At 38.4% G+C, this 21,647-nt stretch overlaps 1 protein-coding gene and 1 pseudogene across 2 annotated transcripts in view; one reads left to right on the top strand and one right to left on the bottom strand.

Moving 5' to 3' along the window:
- The window catches only part of LOC308687943 (B-cell receptor CD22-like), a 72,643-nt pseudogene that overhangs the window by 27,727 nt on the left and 23,269 nt on the right, over positions 1-21,647 (bottom strand). The window lies entirely within an intron of this gene.
- LOC308688572 (uncharacterized protein) lies at positions 511-3,452 on the top strand. The gene is made up of 2 exons (XM_081361705.1): positions 511-3,043; positions 3,390-3,452. Exon 1 carries the CDS (start codon positions 1,127-1,129, stop codon positions 3,038-3,040), a length of 1,914 nt encoding a protein of 637 aa, XP_081217831.1. The 5' UTR covers positions 511-1,126; the 3' UTR covers positions 3,041-3,043; positions 3,390-3,452.

Here is a 21,647-nt window from a genome sequence, read left to right as displayed (position 1 = left end):
ATATCTTCTTTTGTGTTTAGCAGAAGAAAGGAAATCATACAGGTTTGGAACAACTTGAGGGAGAGTAAATGACAGAATTTAAATTTTTGGGTGAACTATCCCTTTAACATTGTTGGCCAGCAATATCCTACTATACCAGCTCAGCAAACAGAAGTCTAAAGAGAAATTTCACCTTATTTGAGCGGACTTTGCTTTTCCAGTGCTCGGTACATTGAAACGTTTGGGCCGTGAACGACAGAGCAGAACGCGCAGCGCAAACACGGAGTCGAACATTGAGCAGAGAGCGCAGCCGCCTACACCTATGGCCGACACACACACACACACACAGACACGGAACGGAGAGTGCGGCGGCGCACACGGAGCGGAAAAGACCCGCTCATGAAAGCCGCGCGAGAATGAAACCCGATGCACATATTTTCGGCTTTTCAATAGCAGCCGCAACAGGAAATCATTAAAACGAGGCAAAAAAATAAAGTGCTGCGTTAAATGCGTTTTTTTTTTTTTAACGTTAATTCCCCCAGCCCTACTAATTACATATTGATATTTGATAATATAATAATACATACAAAGTAATGCATGAGTCCGGCTCTTGACTTACAGAGACAGGGCAGAGCTACATAGGCAGTGTGTTCAGATTTTTATTTAATGTAAATTATTTTTTGGTAAACACCAAAAAACCACAGCAATATATCGATGAATGCCATAAGAAAACCAGCAGTAGACTATAATCGATTATGGTCTGTTACTGGTGAAGTGTCCATGTCTGCATCGCAATGCATCGTAAAAATATTTATTTTAGCACCTCTATATGCTAAATTTAATTTATCGTTTAGGCCTAAGTGTCTATAGATGGATAATACAACTAACGTATTAAAATACTAACAAGGAAGTATCTGGTTTTGACTGAGGTTGAAGCAAAAAGTTCAGTATAGATTTTATTTATTATTTGTCTGTTAATTAATGATGGTATTCCTTACTGCTGAAATGCATGATAATTTGTTTCAATGTTTAAAAATATAACAAAGGCCCATGCATTGTCACTATTACACAACATCTTTGTAAATATAAATGTTTTAGAGATCTATATGGATTCCTCTTATTTTGCAGCTACTTGTGACGCTAAATTATGGCATACCACAGAAACTGGAGGAAACGTCATGCTGAAGTGCTGTCTCTTGCAGATGATGATTCAAATAGCAGTGATGCAGATGGGTTACTGAGGGCTCGGTTCAGTGAGGATGAAACTGACTCTTTGCCACCTTCAGCCGATGGCAACATTTCAGATTATGACTCTGATGCGTTAGTGCTGTCTTCTGACACTGACTCTGAGGTTGCTGACAATTTGTGTGATGATTCTGCAGAGGAAACTGCTCCTGATCTGGGAGAGGAAATTGCAGCATGGGCAGCTACCAACAAATGCAAGCGATCTGGACTAAATGAACTACTAGATATTCTAAGGCGCCAAGGACATCGCCTCCCCAAGGATGCCAGAACCCTGCTGAAAACCCCTAAAAGAGTGGAAGTAGTTGATCTGTGTGGTGGACAATATGCCTACTTTGGTATTGCATCAGGAGTACTGAAGGTTTTATCCCAGAATCCTGTTTTCCATGAAGACCGAATAGATCTGTGCTTTAACATTGATGGCATTCCATTATTTAAATCATCAAGTCTGCAAATGTGGCCAATCCTGTGCAGTTTCCATGATTTTGCACCCTTCATTGTGGCACTCTACTGTGGAAAAGCAAAACCGAGCCCAGTTAAAGATTACCTCTCTGATTTTCTACAGGAGTTGCAGCAACTTATGCAAGATGGCATAGTCCATGGAGAGAAAGCACTGCAAGTGACTGTAAAAGCCTTTGTTTGTGATGCACCAGCTCGATCATTCCTGAAATGCATAAAGAATCACAATAGCTACTTCGCATGTGAGCGCTGCACAGTTAAAGGCACCTATGTGGGACGAGTTGTTCTTGGTGCTACAGCGCCTGGTGTTGTTGCAAGGTCTGAAGCAGATTTCGGTAGACTTGCCTACAAAGACCATCAAATTGGGAAATCCCCACTGACACTAGCTGGAATTCCATGTGTTCGGCCATTTGCGTTGGACTACATGCACTTGGTGTGTTTGGGTGTAGTTAGGAGAATGCTTCACTACATGCAGAGAGGACCCCACACATGCAGACTGTCATTTCAGCAAAGGAGTGACATTTCAGATAAACTAAAGGCATTGAATGGAGAACTACCTAGTGAGTTTGCACGGCAACCTAGGACTTTACTGGAATTGGACAGATGGAAGGCTACGGAACTTAGACAGTTTCTCCTTTATACTGGACCAGTGGTTCTAAGAAAAGTGGTTTCACCTGCTGTATACAAACACTTTCTTTCCTTGATGGTTGCGGTGTCAGTCCTTTTGAATTCGGATGATGCAGACCGTAAGGAACACTTAGACTATGCCCGAGAGCTACTCATGTACTTTGTGAAGAAGTGTGAGGTTATATATGGAAACACCTTCGCTGTATACAATGTTCATTCACTAATTCACTTACCAGATGATGTGGAACACTTCAACGGTTCACTGAATGGGATTTCATGCTTTCCATTTGAGAACTACCTGCAGACTCTAAAGAAAATGGTCAGACAATCTCGCAATCCTATAGCCCAAGTTGCCAAGCGTCTAGCAGAACTAGAAAATTCTACAAAATCTAAGCCTTTTACCAAAGAGAGCTTTACTCGCATATCCACAAGGCCAAGAGATTGTTGTTTCATCCTTCAGAACAAGGACTATGTCTTTGTGAAGGAAATGCATGAAGACGGCACCTTGGTTTGCGATGTGCTACGCCAATGCAACACAGAGAGTTTCTTCACTGATCCTTGTGATTCTAAACTGCTCAACATCGTCCGTGTTAGAGATATCAGTAGAACTACACGTCGACTGATCAGCAAACAGCAGTTGATTCGTAAAGTTGTCTGTCTGCCAGCCAACCCTGGTGAAGCTGACACAGGATTCATTTTGTTCCCCATGTTGCATGAAATAGAACGTAACTGAACTGTAAGTATATCACTGGTATCAACTAATGTTTTTAACTGCTCTTCCATTATCTTTGTGAGGTTGTGGAGGTTGTATATGATGCTTGTTCTGAGAATGGAGGGGAAAATGCTGCCCTTATATAGATTGCATGCAGCATCTTCAGAGAATGATTAAGCTGACCAGTTGTTACAACTGCAATAATATAGCTTTCCTGTAGCTTAGTGGTAAGAGCATTGCATTAACAACGAAAGGTTGTGGGTTCGATCTCAGCAGGGGATTGCACATACCTATGTATAAATGTATAGGATAATGCAATGTAATATACTACTGTCTCATTTACTACTGATTTGTTTTGATTTTTGTATAGGTACATGATGTGGGTCAGGGCGGTTTGGAAAGAGCCAAATGGAGAGGAGGAGGGAGTCATCCCAGAGGTTTGGGTGAAGAACAACATGGTACACTGGCCACCAGGGTCTAATGTAACTAAAGCAGCTAAAGAGATGCGAACGCCAACAAGTAGCTGGAAAATGTTTCCACTGCTGAAAATCAAATTCAAGTCAAGTGAGTTAACATCCATTTTTTAAAAGCGAAATTGTTTTTTCTACTAATCAAATCAATGAAGGTATTAAAAGCTTGTTTGTTTTCTATTTACTTTAGATAATCCGGAAGTGTGTGAAGCATTCGACCAAACAAGTACTGCAGAGCTCAGTGAGGAAGAATGTGGTCCTGTCAAGAGGGTATCAAAGAAAAAAATATACCCAGGGTTTATTTTAGGTATAGAATACTTGCTCATTTTGACAGGGCCCTAGTTTCTGGTGCTGGAGCATAATATATGTTGTGATACTATGTATGGTAATTATACTGTTGTTTCTCCTCTTACACAGATGAGGATGAGCATGAAAGCAGGACGAAGCAGATCGGTGGGTTTTTGGAACAAAAATATTCATATTTCAAAAGTTACAAACTCAAATCAGCAGTTTCCGGTGACAGCGAGTCTACATTGACCTCCATTGTAGAAAAGGAAACTACAATGCAAGTTAATGTAGACTCGCTGGAAGCTGGTGCACTTCTTCCAGCCATTATTTTCTTAAGTTACAGCTCGTTAGTTCTAGCACTCCGTCCGCTTTAAATAAAGTAGAGCCATCGGATTGCTTTTATTTGAATGAATTATCACATTTATTTAAATTCATTATTAAAAGAGAGAGACAGAGAACTGAAGAGAGAGAGAGAGAGAGAGAGAGATGCGTGCGCGAGTTACCTGTGTGCGTCTCTTCTTTAAAGTCTAGCAGCTACAGTCCCCTCACTGCTTAAGCATATAGCTAACTTAATGATTCTTTAATGGATTTATTAAAATCATTTATGAATGACAGGTAACACTGACAGTGACAAGGCAATCTTTATTTGAACTAATGAACATGTCATTTATTTATTGTTATTTCTTTGTGCCGCTTTTTGTCATTCAACGTCTTCTCCAAGTCTTCTATTTCGTCTTGTGCCTGGGCCCATTTCTCAAAATTGTCACTATACAAATTAAACGATATGCAAAAAATCATCCATTTAGCCTACCTAAATAAACGTTTTCATATGTGTCTCTCACTCTGCTTGCAAGCGTAACTGTTACTATGGTTACCAATGTTTATAGTAGCGGATACATTTTTAACTGTAATCAAACTGACTGGAACTACCTGTGCATTAAACGGTTTTACTGTCCAGGACCGCGATTGTTATTTGCAAAAATTCATTTTAAGGGACGGAACCAGATGACCGTACACGCGCTCAGTCAATGGACGATCTGACAGGATTAACGTTAACACTAACGTTTTCGAGTCAGCATTTTAAGTATAATTGAACGGACAGGAGTCAATTATTCCTCTTATACCATGGTTGCCACACAACAAAACATTGTTCAAGTGTTTAATTTCAGATTATAATAAATGTTGCCCTGCGGTAGGAAAATCTGACAGGGTAGGACAATTTGAACTCCGGTACAGCCCCGCGAGCATAAGATTTTGCTTTGCCGATGCAGCTCGTCTTTCTCTTGGTCTATCTCTGTGGCAACCGGCAGAAAACAGCAGCACATATTCAACAAAACCGCGTTTCCTGAATTCTGCCACTGTTACTGACTGCCTGGGCATATAAACAACATAACATTCACACTAAAGCCTACATCGCATGATAAACATTAATAAGGCATATTTTACATTATTATTAATTATTGTCTGGTATCTGTTTGTTTTAATCGGCATCAGTATATTTGCAAGACATCTGCGATACACGATAACATTGTCACATCGCCCAGCCCTAATACCTATACTATATATATATATATCCAGATCCAAAACAGTGTATATATGCCAATCCTTCATCTTATTGTTACATTTGGTTGTCTTTCATCCCTCAGGTCTGTCCTTTCCAAAACCCCCAAGGATTCGAGAAATGTCTAGCCAGGCATTAGGATCAGAAGAAAATGATTATAAATCCAGGTCCAGGAGTCCACTCCATGACTCTCTCCTCCAAAGTTCTCGCTCTCTACGCCAGTGGTCCCACACTCCCATCCACAGCACTGTACGCCAACAGTCCCACACTCCGCACCACAGCACTTCACGCGAGAGGTCCCACAGTCCGTGCCAGGTGCCCCACACTCCACGCCACACCACTTCACGCCACCGGTCCCAATCTCCAACCCACAGCACCCCACGCCAGCGGTCCCGCACTCCACGCCACACCACTTCACGCCACCGGTCCCAATCTCCAACCCACCGCACCCCACGCCAGCGGTCCCGCACTCCACGCCACACCACTTCACGCCACCGGTCCCAATCTCCAACCCACAGCACCCCACGCCAGCGGTCCCGCACTCCACGCCACACCACTTCACGCCACCGGTCCCAATCTCCAACCCACAGCACCCCACGCCAGCGGTCCCGCACTCCATGCCACCGGTCCAAATCTCCGACTCGCAGCACCCCACACCAGTGGTCCCGCACTCCACGCCGCGGCTCTTCACGCCCACGGGACAGCTCCCCACACCAGCGCTCCAGCTCTTCTTATGAGTGCTCCCAAAGACCAGCTAGGGGGAACCAGCACAGAGAGGGTGGAGAGCTATTCCCATTAGATAATGGAAGTAAGTATACCACCTCATATTCTTACTGAAAGTGGTATTTTTTGCAAATGGGACAAATATTTTTCATTCCAATTTGACTTTCAGAATTCCAAAGGCGGGTCCTTTATCTTCTTTCTGATATTCGGGCAAAGCTGTCAGAGGTGGGCCAAAACCGTGAGCCCCCAGAGTCTCAGTTCCACCTTGAGAAAATGAACAGCAGGCGTGAGCTAAAAAATCTGGAAGGGCAACTGGCCGTTGAAGAAAAGAGGAATGTGATGGTCAGTATAACTATGCCAGGCCAATACTAATACTGTTTTTTTTCCTGTGTTTCTGATGGTGAAAAAAATAAAAATTTCTAAATCTTTTCAGGTGTCTCGGTTAGTCAGGATTGGGGGTGCAGACCTTGAGGACTGTGTAAAAAATATGATGAAAAGGTAAATGATACCATGCTTTGGTGCATTTCTCAGATGACTCATGAGTTCATTCACTCAGACACGCAGAAGAGCCAGATGGCATGTTTAAATAACAGGATTTGGTGTCCACAAGCCCGGATCTGCTTATATGGACTCAATGCAGCCGGACAAGAAGTTTAAATCGCAAAATAGACTAAAACTAAGTAAAATAGCAGTGTGCCAAAACGTTGCACGGTACGGTACGGCTTGCTTCGGCTCGCTTTAAATTAGGGCTGTAATCTCCCAGTCGATTATTTGGTCGATACGTTCTGGCTCGACCAAAATTTTGATTGGTCAGTTTTTTTGCTGCATTCATTTCATCAGTTTTGCCGTGTTCATTTCAAAAGTTCCACATTTGTTTCATCAGTTTTGCCGCGTTCGTTAATAAATATTATTTTTTATTAAAGTGGACATGCCTTTTGTGTTTAAGAGTAAACACTTTAAGTTAGGGCTGCATAATTAATCGAATTTCTAATCACGATTACGGATGTCACAATTACGTAATCGTTCAAAGCCGCGTTTACAAAAGAAAATCCACTATGCGTGCATTTAGAGCATGTTATGTTATGAGAGGCAAATCACGACTTCAGAAAACCCTGCACAAATAGGAACTACCAGGCAGTGACGTAAGTGTACGCTGAAATAATCAAGTCTTTCCAGTAAATAATCAAGCTGCAATCAAGTCTTTCACCTCAGAAAAATGGACTTTCATGTCAGCCGTTATATGTGCTATGTTATATCAGCAGAGGAGAAAGACCGCGGAATTTAAAAATACTACTGTTATTGTGTCACGAAATGTAGTTTTATGAGTTTTTCAGTCGAGAATGTAGTTGTTTTAATCTCAAATATGTTGTTTGTTTATACAGATAGTGCCTATTTAAAATTTTTATCTGACGTTTGCGGAGTTGTGAGATCCAAGGGATCACCGGGCGCTCATGTATCCCGCCTGGAACAGCCTTACCTCGGCTAGTGCTGCTTACGTTTGCCGCTGATGGATGTCTCTAGTCTAATGGAGTGGTTAAACATGGGATATAATTTGTCTTGTGTAGGCTATATCTAACGGACGATCTTTGATCTCATTAAACTATAATTTGTTCCTCTGGCAAATCGTTTTAAGGCTTTTTATACCTTTAGGCTACTTATACTTTCATAATGGCTGTCTAAGCTAACTAAAAAACACACTAACAACGAGAAATGTTTAATTTCACAAACTATAGCTTCGGTTAAATACTAGTATATGAAAAGTTAAAATACATGCTAACTGTTGCAGTGCCACTGCCCACAAACATTGATGCTAAATAGTGCTCACTAGTTACGTGAAATAGTTGTGGATTGTCACTTACCGGAAAAACTGGAGCGAAGTCCTCCTACAGTGTCGGTTAGTGCAGTTTATAGCAGAGCAACCCATTTTATGTACGATATTTCAATACAAATGTTCAGAAAGATACAGAGGTGGTATGATGTGTTGTGTCAGATCATGGCCGAGACGTCAAATTTCAGGAATTCCACTCGGCGCAGCCTATGCTCAGCTGTCAATCAAGCTGTCAATCAAAGTTAACCACGCCCTTATTTTTCATATATTTTATATCTAAATACGATCTAAACTAACGAGTTATAAAAAAATTCACTCCCCTCACAGTTGTCAGGCACTCGGTACCTATCGAAAAATGCAATAAAAGTCCATGGGACCAACCTGTAAAGACATGAATTTATGCTGTGAAAACGGACATTTTAACATGGGGTCTATGGACATTTGCTCCCTTTTGGGACCTGCCCCTAGCGGATTTTCAATGTATTGTAGTTTTTCGCACTTCCGGGTAGGCTTCATTTTTCAGATTAGAATGTTGCCCCTTGGTTTCATTTCATAGGCGTTAATTTTTCTCAAGAAAAAAAAAACAACTCACCTAATGCTGTAAACAGAAAGCCCTATCAGCTGGTAGTAGGCTATTATTTAAAGGAGCTGTATGTAAGAAATGTATTTCAATTAATCATAAAATGGCCCTGATATGTCACTAGACATTAAGAAATCATGTTCATTTCAAATACTTGTATCACTGACTTTTTTTACTATTAGCTAGAGATGATCGGTTCACGTGCGCTAGGGATCTGTCACGTAACATTTACAAGTGCCAAAACGGTATTTATTGTTTGAATTTCGTAATAAAAGTGACAGAATCTGAGAGCTGAGATTTTTTTTTTTTTTTTTTTTTTTCTGTGCGTGAGAAAATGGATGTGTGGCGTGTGAAAAGTGTCAATTGCGCGTGTCTCACGGTGAATGCGTGAGAGTTGGCAGCACACTCCACTCCGTTTTGACCACCTCATGTTTGGTTTCTTTTTTGCCCCCTCAAGTTTGTGTCGGGTCTCTCGCCGCCCGCGAGAATCTCGTGTCACGTCGCAATGTTCAATTAGCCGACATTTAATTTAATCGAGTAAATTCTTGTTGACAATTAATCGATATTCGATTAACCGTTTACATCCCTAGTATTAACAAAGTTTGGGACTGCTATTTAATGGCTTTAGCATAGGCCTATTGTTTATTTATTAGTAGTCTTTACTATTACTCTTATTTTTACAATTTAAGTGTCTGTTAAGTAAAAGGGGACAGTACTGTGTGTGTTAAAGGGGGGGTGAAACACTCAGTTTCAGTCAATCTCATGTTAATCTTCAGTACCTATCCACAACTTTCCTGCAAGTCTTACTGGGCGTCGCCATGACACTCGATACTTCCTGTTGACGGTATCTCAGTTCCGGTTTAGCCTAACGCTTAATGAAGCTAGCACACAAGGGATACTCGCGTCGCGGTACAAACGGGTGAAACTGATTACTGACAAGTAGTAATGCTGACAGATTAAGCAATGGCTCCATGTGGCTCAACTTGTACCGTTGTTGGGTGCACAAACAACACGTGAAAACTGAACGATTTTATGAATGGGAGCTGTTTCCAACATAAACGGACCCTCTACGCAGAAAGTGTGTTTCTTGTAACTGTTACTTAGAAAAAACTACAGTAACTGTTAGGGCTGTCACTTTACGTTCGAAAATCGATTGCACAATCGATCGGACCAACCAACGCAAGTTTCGAAAACGAAAATAGGGAATCGATTTTAACGGTCTTTTCTCGGAGCGCGTCCAGCTCGTCATGTTATGCCCGCATATATGCCCGCAGCGAACGCGCGTCATTTGCAACTGCAGGCTCTGACAAACACGCATAACAGCAATGATCCTTCTGCATAATGTGTCTCTTTTTACTACAAAACTGTGAATTTTCCCGGTATTCAGACAGTCTCATGCATTCAGATACAGATTCGGGCAACGGTCTATCGCCTACATAGGCGAAATTTGTTTGGCATTTCTAATCGTAAACACAGCCATGTTGAAGAATGAGGTAATGTTTTTCATATGCTGCGTGCTATGGCTGTCCACTATGCTTATTGCTTTTCGAGAATGTTGCACTAGTCATTGTGCGCGAAACTTCACGCCAATAAATCATCAGAAATATTGCTGACTTGTGCGCGTCAGGCGCGGCGCGCCCTCTTTACGTTCGTCCTAATGCCTGTTAGTTGTCCGTGGATTTGCCCATATATGGCGTTTTATTTTTCAATTTTCGATTTTACAATCGATTCAATGAACACTTATGTCTCAAAAATCGAACAGGATTTTTTCATAAAAGTGACAGCCCTAGTAACTGTATAGGCCGATATATTTTTAAGTGGTAGTCATAATAGCCTAGACATGGAAATTATCAACATTTATTTATATTTATGTAAACATTCTTTACAAATGTATTTAAATCCCTAATGCCGCCTTCACACTGGCAGTTATTAACACCAGTTATTTTCTGCAAACTATTTAGTTATATTCCATCAAAGTGTTTAATGCAAGATACATATTGATAGTTCACAAATCTATTGCAATACAATACAAAGCGATAACTCCTTCCATGGTGGAATATTCTTCTGTCCGGTCAACCACATCTCACAACATTCAAAATTAATACTTGACAGCAAAACACACTAACCCTTTCTCTTTCTCTCAACATGTAGTGGTCTAGCTTTTGTTAAAACCAGTAACTTTGTATTAGCACCTACTGTATTATTTCTCATGTATGACATATCGCTTATTGCTTCCTGAACTCTTTGTGTTTTGGATAAAAGCATTTGCTAAATTACTTAATGTAAATATAAATGTAAACTCATTAGAACCCATTATAATTCTAAATTTTGTGCGAATGCACCACACACAAAAAATTAGATGTAGGGGTATAATTTGTAAATCAGACGAAGTCCGTAGATAATACTAATCTGAGCAGTGCACTATTGTTGTAGAAATGTTGATGATGATTCAGGAAATGCACCAAGTGATGGTGAAAAACTGTAAGACATTCCTTTTCTCAGGGTACCCGCGGGGACTTAAAAGCATTGAAAAAGTCTTAAATTTGATAATCTCAAATTAAGGCCTTAAAAGCCTTGAATTTGGTATACAAAGTCTTGAATTTCGTTACAAAGGTCTTAATTTTTTTTGGCCTTTTCTATGATTAAATTCATACCGTAACAAAATTAGCTGTTACTAATGTAGACTAATTAAAAATTAGTCGCGTAACGTTGAGTGCACCTCGCGCTTCACGTCATAGAAGAACGCGCGAAAGCGCGCGCACCAGTTACGATGGTTACTAATCAGAGCTTTTCTGTTAAAAGAGCATGTTTTCTACCCGGTCTTTTCAGTAGTATCTGGCCACAACCATCCACGGGCGCTTTCTCTACATTGTTGAAGAAGCGCGGATGATCTGAAAACACAGACAAGCTGGAGTTCAGCGATCTTCATTTGAGAATATCTGTCACGAGCCGCTTGCGCTGTTTGTGCGACTAAATCTGCGATCAAAATGCAGGCTGATATACAGCAGTGTTTTTAATGTTGATCATTATGCGAGCAAGAATGCAATGTTTCCCGATATCCACACGATTTCAAATGTGACATTGATTTTATACAACAGTAAAAAAAGAAAAAGAAAAAAAAAAGGGTAACATTAAGTGATGTACTAAATTTTAAACAGGCTTATTGCTCTATTTTGCAACAAAATCTGTGGCTTTGACAAAGACAGTGAGTTACCGCCACCTACTGGCGATTTTAATATCATATTTTTATTAATATTAAACGTTTTTTAACATTGAATATTTATTGAACATTGTTTTATTTAAAGCATTATTTATTTTTAAAAGTATTATACAGGGCTCCCACGGGTCATGGAATTTCTGGAATGTCATGGCATTTTAAAAGGTCTATTCCAGACATTGAAAGTCAGGGAATTTTATATATTTTTTGTCCAAGTCATGGAATATCAGGGAATTTAGTTTGTTGCTTTAAATTTTAGTTTCCATTTATCAAAATGTAATTTTTCTATACCGATTTTTTTATCGCACTGTTTCACACATCTTTCTACGGAACCCCTGAGGGGACCTTTGCAAAAAAAATAATAATACGGACTTTCACATGCGCACGAGAAACTTTTGCATGCGTACGAGAAAGTTTTGCGTGCGCACGCGTTACAATTTCCGGTTTGGTTATAGTGTCATTACTACAAATGTGGGAAAAGGGATGAGATGAGAGTGTGCTTGGAGCATGCCTCCAGAGATTTGACTTATTATAGGGAGGTTGTTTGTGGACTGTGCTTTACTGTAAGAAAAAAAGCATGAATATCACATAGGCTAAATGAATATTAGGTCCCACATCATGGATTACATAATCAGAGAGTAGCCTATTTCTTTTCGTTTTGAATTGTTTCGTTTAAAGACATTCCAAGCTATCTTCAGATGTATTTCTCATGTATGTGAGTCATACACCGAGTTTCGGTTAATTTATGATGAGATGTGCTCCAGTTGACGTGCAATGCAAGTGACCACGGCGCGCCTCCATGATTATATTGTCTGCTATATATTTGCTTCTCATTTATTAAATACAGGCAATTGGTTGATGAAAAATGTATTAAAATTAAAATACAATTTATACAAAACAAAATTCACTTTAAAGAAAGGCTTTCTACAAAACAAAATAGCTCGGTGCTCTGCAAAACAGCAGCCTGTTTTGCCGTTCATTATAGGTCATGGAAATTCATCTTTTTAGTCAATGAAAGTCAGGGAAAAGTCAGGGAATTTGACATTTGGTTTAGAGTGGGAACCCTGATTATAAAGGTGAAAAATAAAATGGAAAAATCGATTAAATGGGGCAAATATTGTCCCTTAATGGAAAGATGTGACTGCAGTCGTGGAAGAGTCGTGTCTTGAAGAGAGGGGGTACGGTACTCTAAAAAATTGGAGAACTAAGGAAAAGGGATATGTAGAATTGCACAAGTGCTACTGCTAAAGAGTGCAATGTCAATACAGCCTGTTAGCTTAATTTTAATTTCTCATAAGCTAAATCGAATTGGCCTAGAGAGAATAATTATGACATTTTCTGTCTAAAGACTACATATAAAATAGTTACCAAAATTAAAGTAACTGCAGTTTGACTAAAAGTAATGACTAAAAGTTGACAAAAAATGCAAACACATTTCGTCAACTAAAACTATGAAAGGCAGAATGACTCAAATGTGACTAAGACCAATAAGCATTTTCGTCTGAAGATGAAGAATAAGACTAAATCAAAAATGGCTGCCAAAATTAACATTGGCCTACACACGTGCACGCTACAATGCCGCCGCGTATGTATTAAATATGACTGATAATTTAAATAAAATGTTTTATTTAATTAAAATAGTCTACTTGTACATAATTATTTTTTAGGGTTTAAAATGTATACAGATTTGTCATTTTCCCCTCATACTTCTGTTGGAATTGGTACAAAGTTGGCATTGAATTTCATTTGAAATGGTATTAAAAAGGTCTTAAAAAGCCTTGAATTTAAGTTGGAGGATCCTGGGGGTACCCTGTTTTCTGCTTGAAGGCTCAGCTGTTCTGGTCACTTAGTTGTATTGTTCAATAATCTTAACAATTAATGATTACTGATATTACTTGGTTGTCTTTTTTTTCTTTTGTCAGAGTTCTTACCAATAGAGTGATGGCAACAATGAACATGGACGGCTCAGGGGTGAAGAAGGCGTTTGGAAAAACACGGATATGCCGTGTTATAATAGGTACTACATTACTTTTTTTTGTATGGTTAGATGATGTACTGTTGTATCTATCCAGTGTTACCCATTGTGCGGCAAACTTTTAGCCATCACAGATGCACAGTGGCAATACTGTAGGGGTGTAACAATTAATTGTGCAATTATTATGCTCAGTTTCTCAATAAATTACGGTCAAATGCTGCCACATCCAAAAGCCAGAGGACGCTCTCATGCATAAACTTAAAATATGCAGTTGTTTATCTACAAATTTTCAGACAATATTAAAAGCACAGGTTTTGAATGTGTGAATTATGTTATACCTATGCCACCTTAGATGGGTAGCACTTATCATCAGTTTAATTTTTCATCCGAAAAACGAAAAGTTGGACATTGAAAAATTGGATTCAGTTTTTCTGTTTTCCTGCTGTTGCAGCTTTTCGTATAGGACAAGTGTGTTCACGACAAGTTGAGGTTTTCGCGGTCCAATGTGTATACATCCAGATTTTAAATTCAAAGAGTCAAGATGAGTTTCCATGGTAATCAGTCGCTCTTGCTTGCATCACGACACGCCCATGCTCGCACCCGCGCTGGATCCATCATTTTCATTGAGGTCGCAATGAGTTCAAAACGGCAAAAAACTCTTCACTCCATTTTCCCGAAAAATCACTGTAAGTTGTCATGTGGTATCCGAATTGTGTTGCACATTGATGAATAACTCTGCCTATTTCTCGAGCTGAATAATTAACAAGTTTTGTTGGAAATTGAAAATATTCTCTACACCCTCACAAACGTGCGCTTATTTTCAGTCTTTTTTTTATTCGTAATGTCTTTTATTTTCACAGATATGTAATCAACGCCCTTCAAATTAGAATAAAGATGGTGATTGTTAATGCTGAATTTGGATTTTCATGCATTAACAGCCACTATATCTGCTGGAATCAGGCAGCGTTGTAACGTGTAGCCTACATGATGTTTACCATATAGCCTATAATTTGGTAACACTTTACAATTGTTAGATACAATTTTTTGTAGACAAACTATAAGTTGTCTTGAAAAAGCCTAACCTGAAAGTTTGAAGTAGTTTTAAAAGCTTGAAGTTTGACGTAGCCTACTCAAAAAACAATTTGAAATATGTAAACATAAACAATATTGTACAATATACAATACTAGGCTATGTGCAGTATAAAGTACAGAACATCTGTATTTCTTTCTTTCTTTCATGGGCAAGGCTAGCCCCTTTTTAGGGGTGCTTCAGCACCATGCTTAAGCTAATTGTTATCCAATTTTTTTGGCCTTCAAAACATCTTAAAATGCACATATGTAGATAAGAGAAATAAAAATTTTCTCGGGGGAACATGCCCCCGAACCCCCCTAAATACCTCACATTTGGGACCTCGGTGATTGTAAAACCCTGCCATATGCGTGCTACTGGATGAATGAATGAAACTAGTTAATAATGAGCATTAGATCATAAACGAAAACATTTTTTTAACATCATACCCTCATTGGGGGCTGAGCCCCCCTAAAATGAAAATCCTAGAATCGCCCCTACTTTCTTTCTTTCTGTTTTATTGCTTTAAACATAAATAGCATATTAAGCCAATTAAGCAAAAACCTGTCAACAAAGGTGTGCAAAAAAACAAACAAAACTGGTATAACGCTTGGCATTCTGTCCCCCTCACTTTTGAAATGATGGCTACGCCCCTGCACTAGATGGTTATCCATGCTTATTTAAAAAGTTAATTACTTTGTGGATTTACAGTACATGTACAAGTGATGCTTGCTGAAAAATGTATGCTGTATTTTAATGTCTTAAAATGAGTGCTAATTGTGGCTTTATATTCATTAAGGTGCTGTACAGCAGTCGAAACCTTCTGCGTCAGAGGCTGAAATTAAGAAATACATGGGCAGCTATCTCCGGTCTGCTCCTGATAGATATGGGGGTATGGGACGGCAAAAGGGGAAATCGGCCGTTGAGGTCTGTTCAGACTCTGAATAAGTAGAATGCACCTATTGTTTATCTACAATGTTTCTGTTCATTAATTTGTTTTATTTTAATTTAACTTGCTCTTTGTTTTTAAATGTCTTGAGAGCTTTGATATAAAAACCTGTAATATGTAATATGTTGTTGTGATGACACAAAATGTAATGCAGTTATCAATTAAGATTTATAGTAGATTAAAATCTATGTATAAGATTCTGATATAAAAATCCAGTGGATTTAATAAAAAAACGTCTTGCATTCAATACTGTTTTGTCATTTTTCTTATGGTCTAGAATAGGACATCAATGTGTTCAAAAATGTAAAAAAAAAAAATGCAAATCAAATGAATGTCAAAACTTGACGTCAATTTAATGTCAAGTTTTGACATCGATTTGATTTGCATTTTTGACCAATTCTTTGATGACTATGTTTGACGTCAATTTGATGTCTATTTGACATCAATTGCCCGCTGGGATTCCAGTGGGCATTTGATGTCAATTTAACATCAATATGACATCAAATTGATGTCAAAATTACGTCAAGAAATAGGTCAAAAATGAAAGTCAAATTGACGTCAAAGTGTTGATGTCAATTTGATGTCAAGATTTTGACCTCTGCTGATGTCATTTTGCCAAACAAAAAGGTGAAATGCATGGCTGTACACTTATTACCAGCTTCACTTAAAACTAACATCAACACTTTGACGTCAATTTGACTTTCATTTTTGACCTATTTCTTGACGTAATTTTGACATCAAGATGCCCGCTGGGATTGTTATAAAAAACAAATATTCACAGTTTATGTAATATGTATGCAAAGAGCTCAGCTAATTAAGTTTTAATGTGCTCCGCCCACTGAGAGCGCGCGCTATTCAAACGCAAATGTGAGGCGATCCAAACAAACCTGTGACCAAACATCAGCTGGATAACACACACCGCGAGTTCACTTTCAGACTTATGTACTTTACGATGCTGTGAGGAATACTACTATCTTGATAATAATCCTGCAAAAATTTACCTCAGAAGTTCTGGAAGTATCATTTCGAGGAGCAAACGGATCCCGCTGAGGAATTAGGTCAGTTCTGTTTGCTTTGTTCTAATCTGAATGAATGAACGCACAGATGCGTGCTGTTGTGGAGCTACAGCTGGCAAAAATACTGTTTAAATATGAATTGCGTTTCTGTGTGTGAATGAATGAACGAATGAACGCAAAGATGCGTGCTGTTGTGGAGCTACTACAGCTGGCAAAAATACTGTTTAAATATGAATTGCGTTTATGTGTATGCAGGGTTCGAATTACGGGGGAGCTAAGGGGAGCTCGGCTCCCCTGAAAAGGACCTGGGCTCCCCTGAAAGCCTACTTTGAGACATTTAGGGGGAGCTCTAAAACACAGTCCATTTTTTGTGTCGCATATAGATTTTGATTTTCTGTACATTTCTTGTACATTCTGTACAAGGGAAAACTCCTTTTCTCGAGAATATTGAAGCCTTTATTTTAAAACGCATTGCAGCAGCACAAGCGAGAGCATCAGAGCTCGCGCGAGCGCGCTGATAGGCTGTGCTGAGGCAACTGCACAAACCAATGGCGAGAAAGCAGAAGCGCGCGATCCAATAGGAGCGCTTGGCACCCTGCCAGACTCTGCGCGCCAAATAGAAGAGTATAAATAGAGAAAACTCGCCATATGACAGATCTAATCGACTGAAGCGAAAACACCTGACGTGAGAGAAATAGCACGGCAAGGCAACGCAGTACTCGTTCCCTTATCTCTAGTCTAAGGTAACCAAGGTTACGTAAGTAACCAAGTACGTTCTGTACTGTTTACTGTAAACCTATTGTTTTAAATGCCCGAACATGCACCAAAAGCGTTAAAGTCAGTCAGGGAGGATCGGAAAATAGGGCTCCCCCGAAAGCCACTTTGTAATTCGAACCCTGTGTGTATGAATGAATGAACGAACAAACGCACAGATGCGCGCTGTTGTGGAGCTACTACAGCTGGCAAAAATACTGTTTTAATATGAATCGCGAATACAAATAAATATTACACTGGAAATATTGTTACAATTTTAAATGTTGTTGTAATTGTATAACCTTAAAAAATAATAATTTCTGAAATCTGAAAATACAGTATGAGAACAATTAACTGCACAATTACTAGAAATGTTTACCTTGGATATTGTACAATTTGCAAGCAAAATTTGTGGAAAAAAACAACAAACCAGTTATATATTGTCCTTGCATTTTTGTGGCTCATTCACACACCTGAATGAAAGGCTCATTACGTATGCAGCCTCATTATGCGGGCCCCATTGACTCCACAGGTGTGAATCACGCCCACCCGCATATGGCCTTTCCAAACAAAAAGTGTTTTACAAGATTTAAATCAATGTATTGTGTTATGTGAATGATTAGGCAGGATGATTTTCACATAATTTTGAAGATAAAAATTCTAGGCAACGTCATCCATTAGTCAAAAGTCTTATTTACATATATTTAGAATGTGTTTTATGGCCTTATTTCAGAAACTTTAGTTTTTTTTTTTTTTTTTTTTTCAAAAACCATGCATAAACATTATTCTATCAAAAATACAAACATGTACATGCAAGTTGTTCACATATTATGGTAGCCCTGTTTGTGCTAAATAGAGTGAATTTACACCTTTGCCATTAATATGTTTATAAGCAACTGAAAAAAGCACAAATGTCAGGGCATGTCAGAACATCTCAAGGACCCCAAAACCCCCCCAGACCCCAGAGGGTTAAACTGTCTTGTATTTTGTATGGTTTCCTCTCATCATTGGAAATAAGTGTGAACAATTTTGATCCGTTGTGTGTAAACAATGACAACTGTGTTGTAGTTGTATTTGACTTTAGCCTGCCTGTGTTTAGTGTTTTGAAACATAAGTGCATCACAGTGAGAAATGTGTTTTAATGAGTGAGAATGTGTTTTGCAAAAAGAGTGCATGAGATTTGCAAAAAGTGTTTTAACGACCTGAACTTGTTTAATGTTTTACAGAAAGAGTGATTTATTCAACAAATTGGTTTAGACTATTGAGAATTTGGTTCAGAGAAGTGGGTTTAGTGTTTTAGCAATTCAGAAAAACTGTATATCCTGGAATATGACTAAATACATATTTAACATATATACATTCACTTACGAGAACAAGAGCAAAAGATATTCACGATCTAGTGCTAGGGCAGGGCTGCAAACTGTCACGCTTTCAGCCTGAGACTCTAATCGACACGTTTCACACTCTCTCACGCCACACACACATTTTCTCATGCAGAACAAAATGGCTAAACATTCATTGCGTGAGAACAGCAGAACTCGGCAAACTGCAAGCATCATCAAAACGGCCAACGCCTCTCTATGGGCAGAGGTGTAAAGTCCAGGGGTCAGAAAGTAGAAGTCCTGCCATATGTTTATTCCACCCATGAACTCAGTCAGCTGATTTCACTAATTAGATCTCTCTCCTGCTGAATTAGCAAATCCAGGTGAACAAAATACTGAGGAGGACTCTTACTTTCTGAACCTGGACTTTACACCTCTGACACTGACAGACAAGACAGAGCTGGTTACTTTTAAATTCTAAGCTCTCAGATTCTGTCAATTTTGTTACGAAATTAAAACAATAAATATCGTTTTGGCGTTGTAAATGTGAAGTGGCAGATCACTGTAGCGCCTCAGTTCAAGCGGCACGTGAACCGATCATCAACGAATAAACAATAGGTAGGCTATGTTGAAAGATACAATAAAACTTACTGAAATGTATATGCCTCTGTAGTCGCATAGATTCGAATACTCGTATATTGTTATTCATATTATTATGTATTGTTAGTTACCATTTATTAAGTAGGCCTATAGATGTTTATGTTAACATCACTTAATCCTGTATACTGGCGGGTGACGCTAGGGGGCAGTGGTGAGCCGCAGGGCGTTTCACTTTTTGACATGGAGTCACACTGCCAGCTATTTCAACCTTTCAACACTGTGAAACAAAAACTAATGTATTGTTGTCTTTGTTGAATTTTCAGATTGTACAGCGTGTGACAGAAATAAAAATGATATGTGCCACCAGAAAACACAGCCTCTTCTGTGTGTGCGACACCTCACACATAATATCGATCAATCAGTGTTTTTCAACTCACGGAAAGAAGTCAATAAAATAGCTGGAGAACAAGTATATCACATAACGTTACATAACACTGGAGAAGCATAACATTACATTTACCTCAAGAAAGCCATTTAATTACCATAGCATGTTAGCTGGCTAGAAATATTAGCTATAGAGACCATTTGCTAAATATGCGCACTATATTAGCCTACATATTTATTATATTTTTACCTATATCACTACAATATTATAATGTTGTTATTATAATAAAAACACATTATATTTAATTAGAGTTGTTATTTTTAATCTTTAATAATAATAATAGCTGACAGGGCTCTGTATGTTTACAGCATTGTATGAGGTTTTTTTTCCTTGAGAAAAATTAACATGTATCTATTGTAACTAATATTTATCAAAATTAATCGATATTGAATCAAGATCAAAATCAAATCACAAGAATTGAATTTGTGAAAGAGAATGAAATAACTGAAATCGTGAAATTTGTGTCAAGCAATAATAATAATAATGATAAAAACAGTAGCCTACCAGTCATTGTACCATGTAAACATTTTAACATGTTGTTACTAAAATTCTAAACTTCTGTTATTTTGAATAATACAATTCCATTTAGTTACCAAAATGTTTTGCCAATCACAATAAACTACGGAAGAGGATTAGGGCCAGGCAATAATAAAAAATAAAACCATCTCGAGATTAAAGTCATTATAATTCGAGATTAAACTCGTTAAATTTCGAGAAAAAAAGTCGAAATACAATTTTGAGAATAAACTCATTAAATATCGAGAATAAAGTCGTTGTGTTTCGAGAAAAAACTCGTTAAATTTCGAGAAAAAAGTCGGAATACAATCTTGAGAATAAACTTGAGAATAAAGTCATTATAATTCGAGATTAAACTCGTTAAATTTCGAGAAATAAAGTCGAAATACAATCTTGAGAATAAACTCATTAAATATCGAGAATAAAGTCGTGTTTCGAGAAAAAACTCGTTAAATTTCGAGAAAAAAAGTCGATATACAATCTGGAGAATAAACTCATTACATTTCGAGAATAAAGTCGAAATGAAATGTAGAGAATAATGCATTCGATCAGTGTTCATCCCACTTAAGTTCGACGCAGAAGTATAAATTGGGCTTAACTGATATCAACCTCATCGAGGTTTCGTGGTTTCCCTGGATAGGCTACCATAAGACGCATTATTAAGCGTTGTTGGTTGTGTACGCCTCCATCCACAAAATGTAACGAATGTAACCATCTATAAAGCCATTAATGGCAATGCCAGACGGTTTTAATTTATCATAGCTGTCCATATGCCAGAGTGCTTTTGGGCCAGCGCAAGTGGCGTCTTCTCAAGCGTCTCCTTCGTCGAAATTCCACACCTTGAGGATCAACAAGTTTAATAATGCGTCTTATGGTATATCATGGGAAACCAAGAAACCTTGATGAATTTCATGTTGGACAAAAGCGAGTACATCACGCAAATTGGACTGATTTTTTCTTCTAAAAAGACCTAGCCGGCCTAGACCTAAGAATGTTCTATTCTTTGTTACTGAAAGAAAGTCTAAAATATAGCTTGACTAAGTGATCCAACTCTGCCATGTCCTCTATCAGTAGCCTATGCAATGAACACTGATCAAATGCGTTATTCTCTTCATTTCATTTCGACTTTTTTTCTCGAAACACAACGACTTTATTTCTCGAAATGTAATGAGTTTATTCTCACGATTATTTCGACTTTTTTCTCGAAATTTAACGAGTTTTTTCTCGAAACACAACGACTTTATTCTCGAAATGTAATGAGTTTATTCTCAATATTGTATTTCGACTTTTTCTCTCGAAATTTAACGAGTTTTTTT

Source organism: Scardinius erythrophthalmus, assembly GCF_964197995.2.
Source record: "Scardinius erythrophthalmus genome assembly, chromosome: 3".
In the NCBI taxonomy this organism is placed as follows: Eukaryota; Metazoa; Chordata; class Actinopteri; order Cypriniformes; family Leuciscidae; genus Scardinius; species Scardinius erythrophthalmus.
Note: the sequence above shows the minus strand (reverse complement) of the source record. Positions and strands in the feature narration are given on the sequence as shown.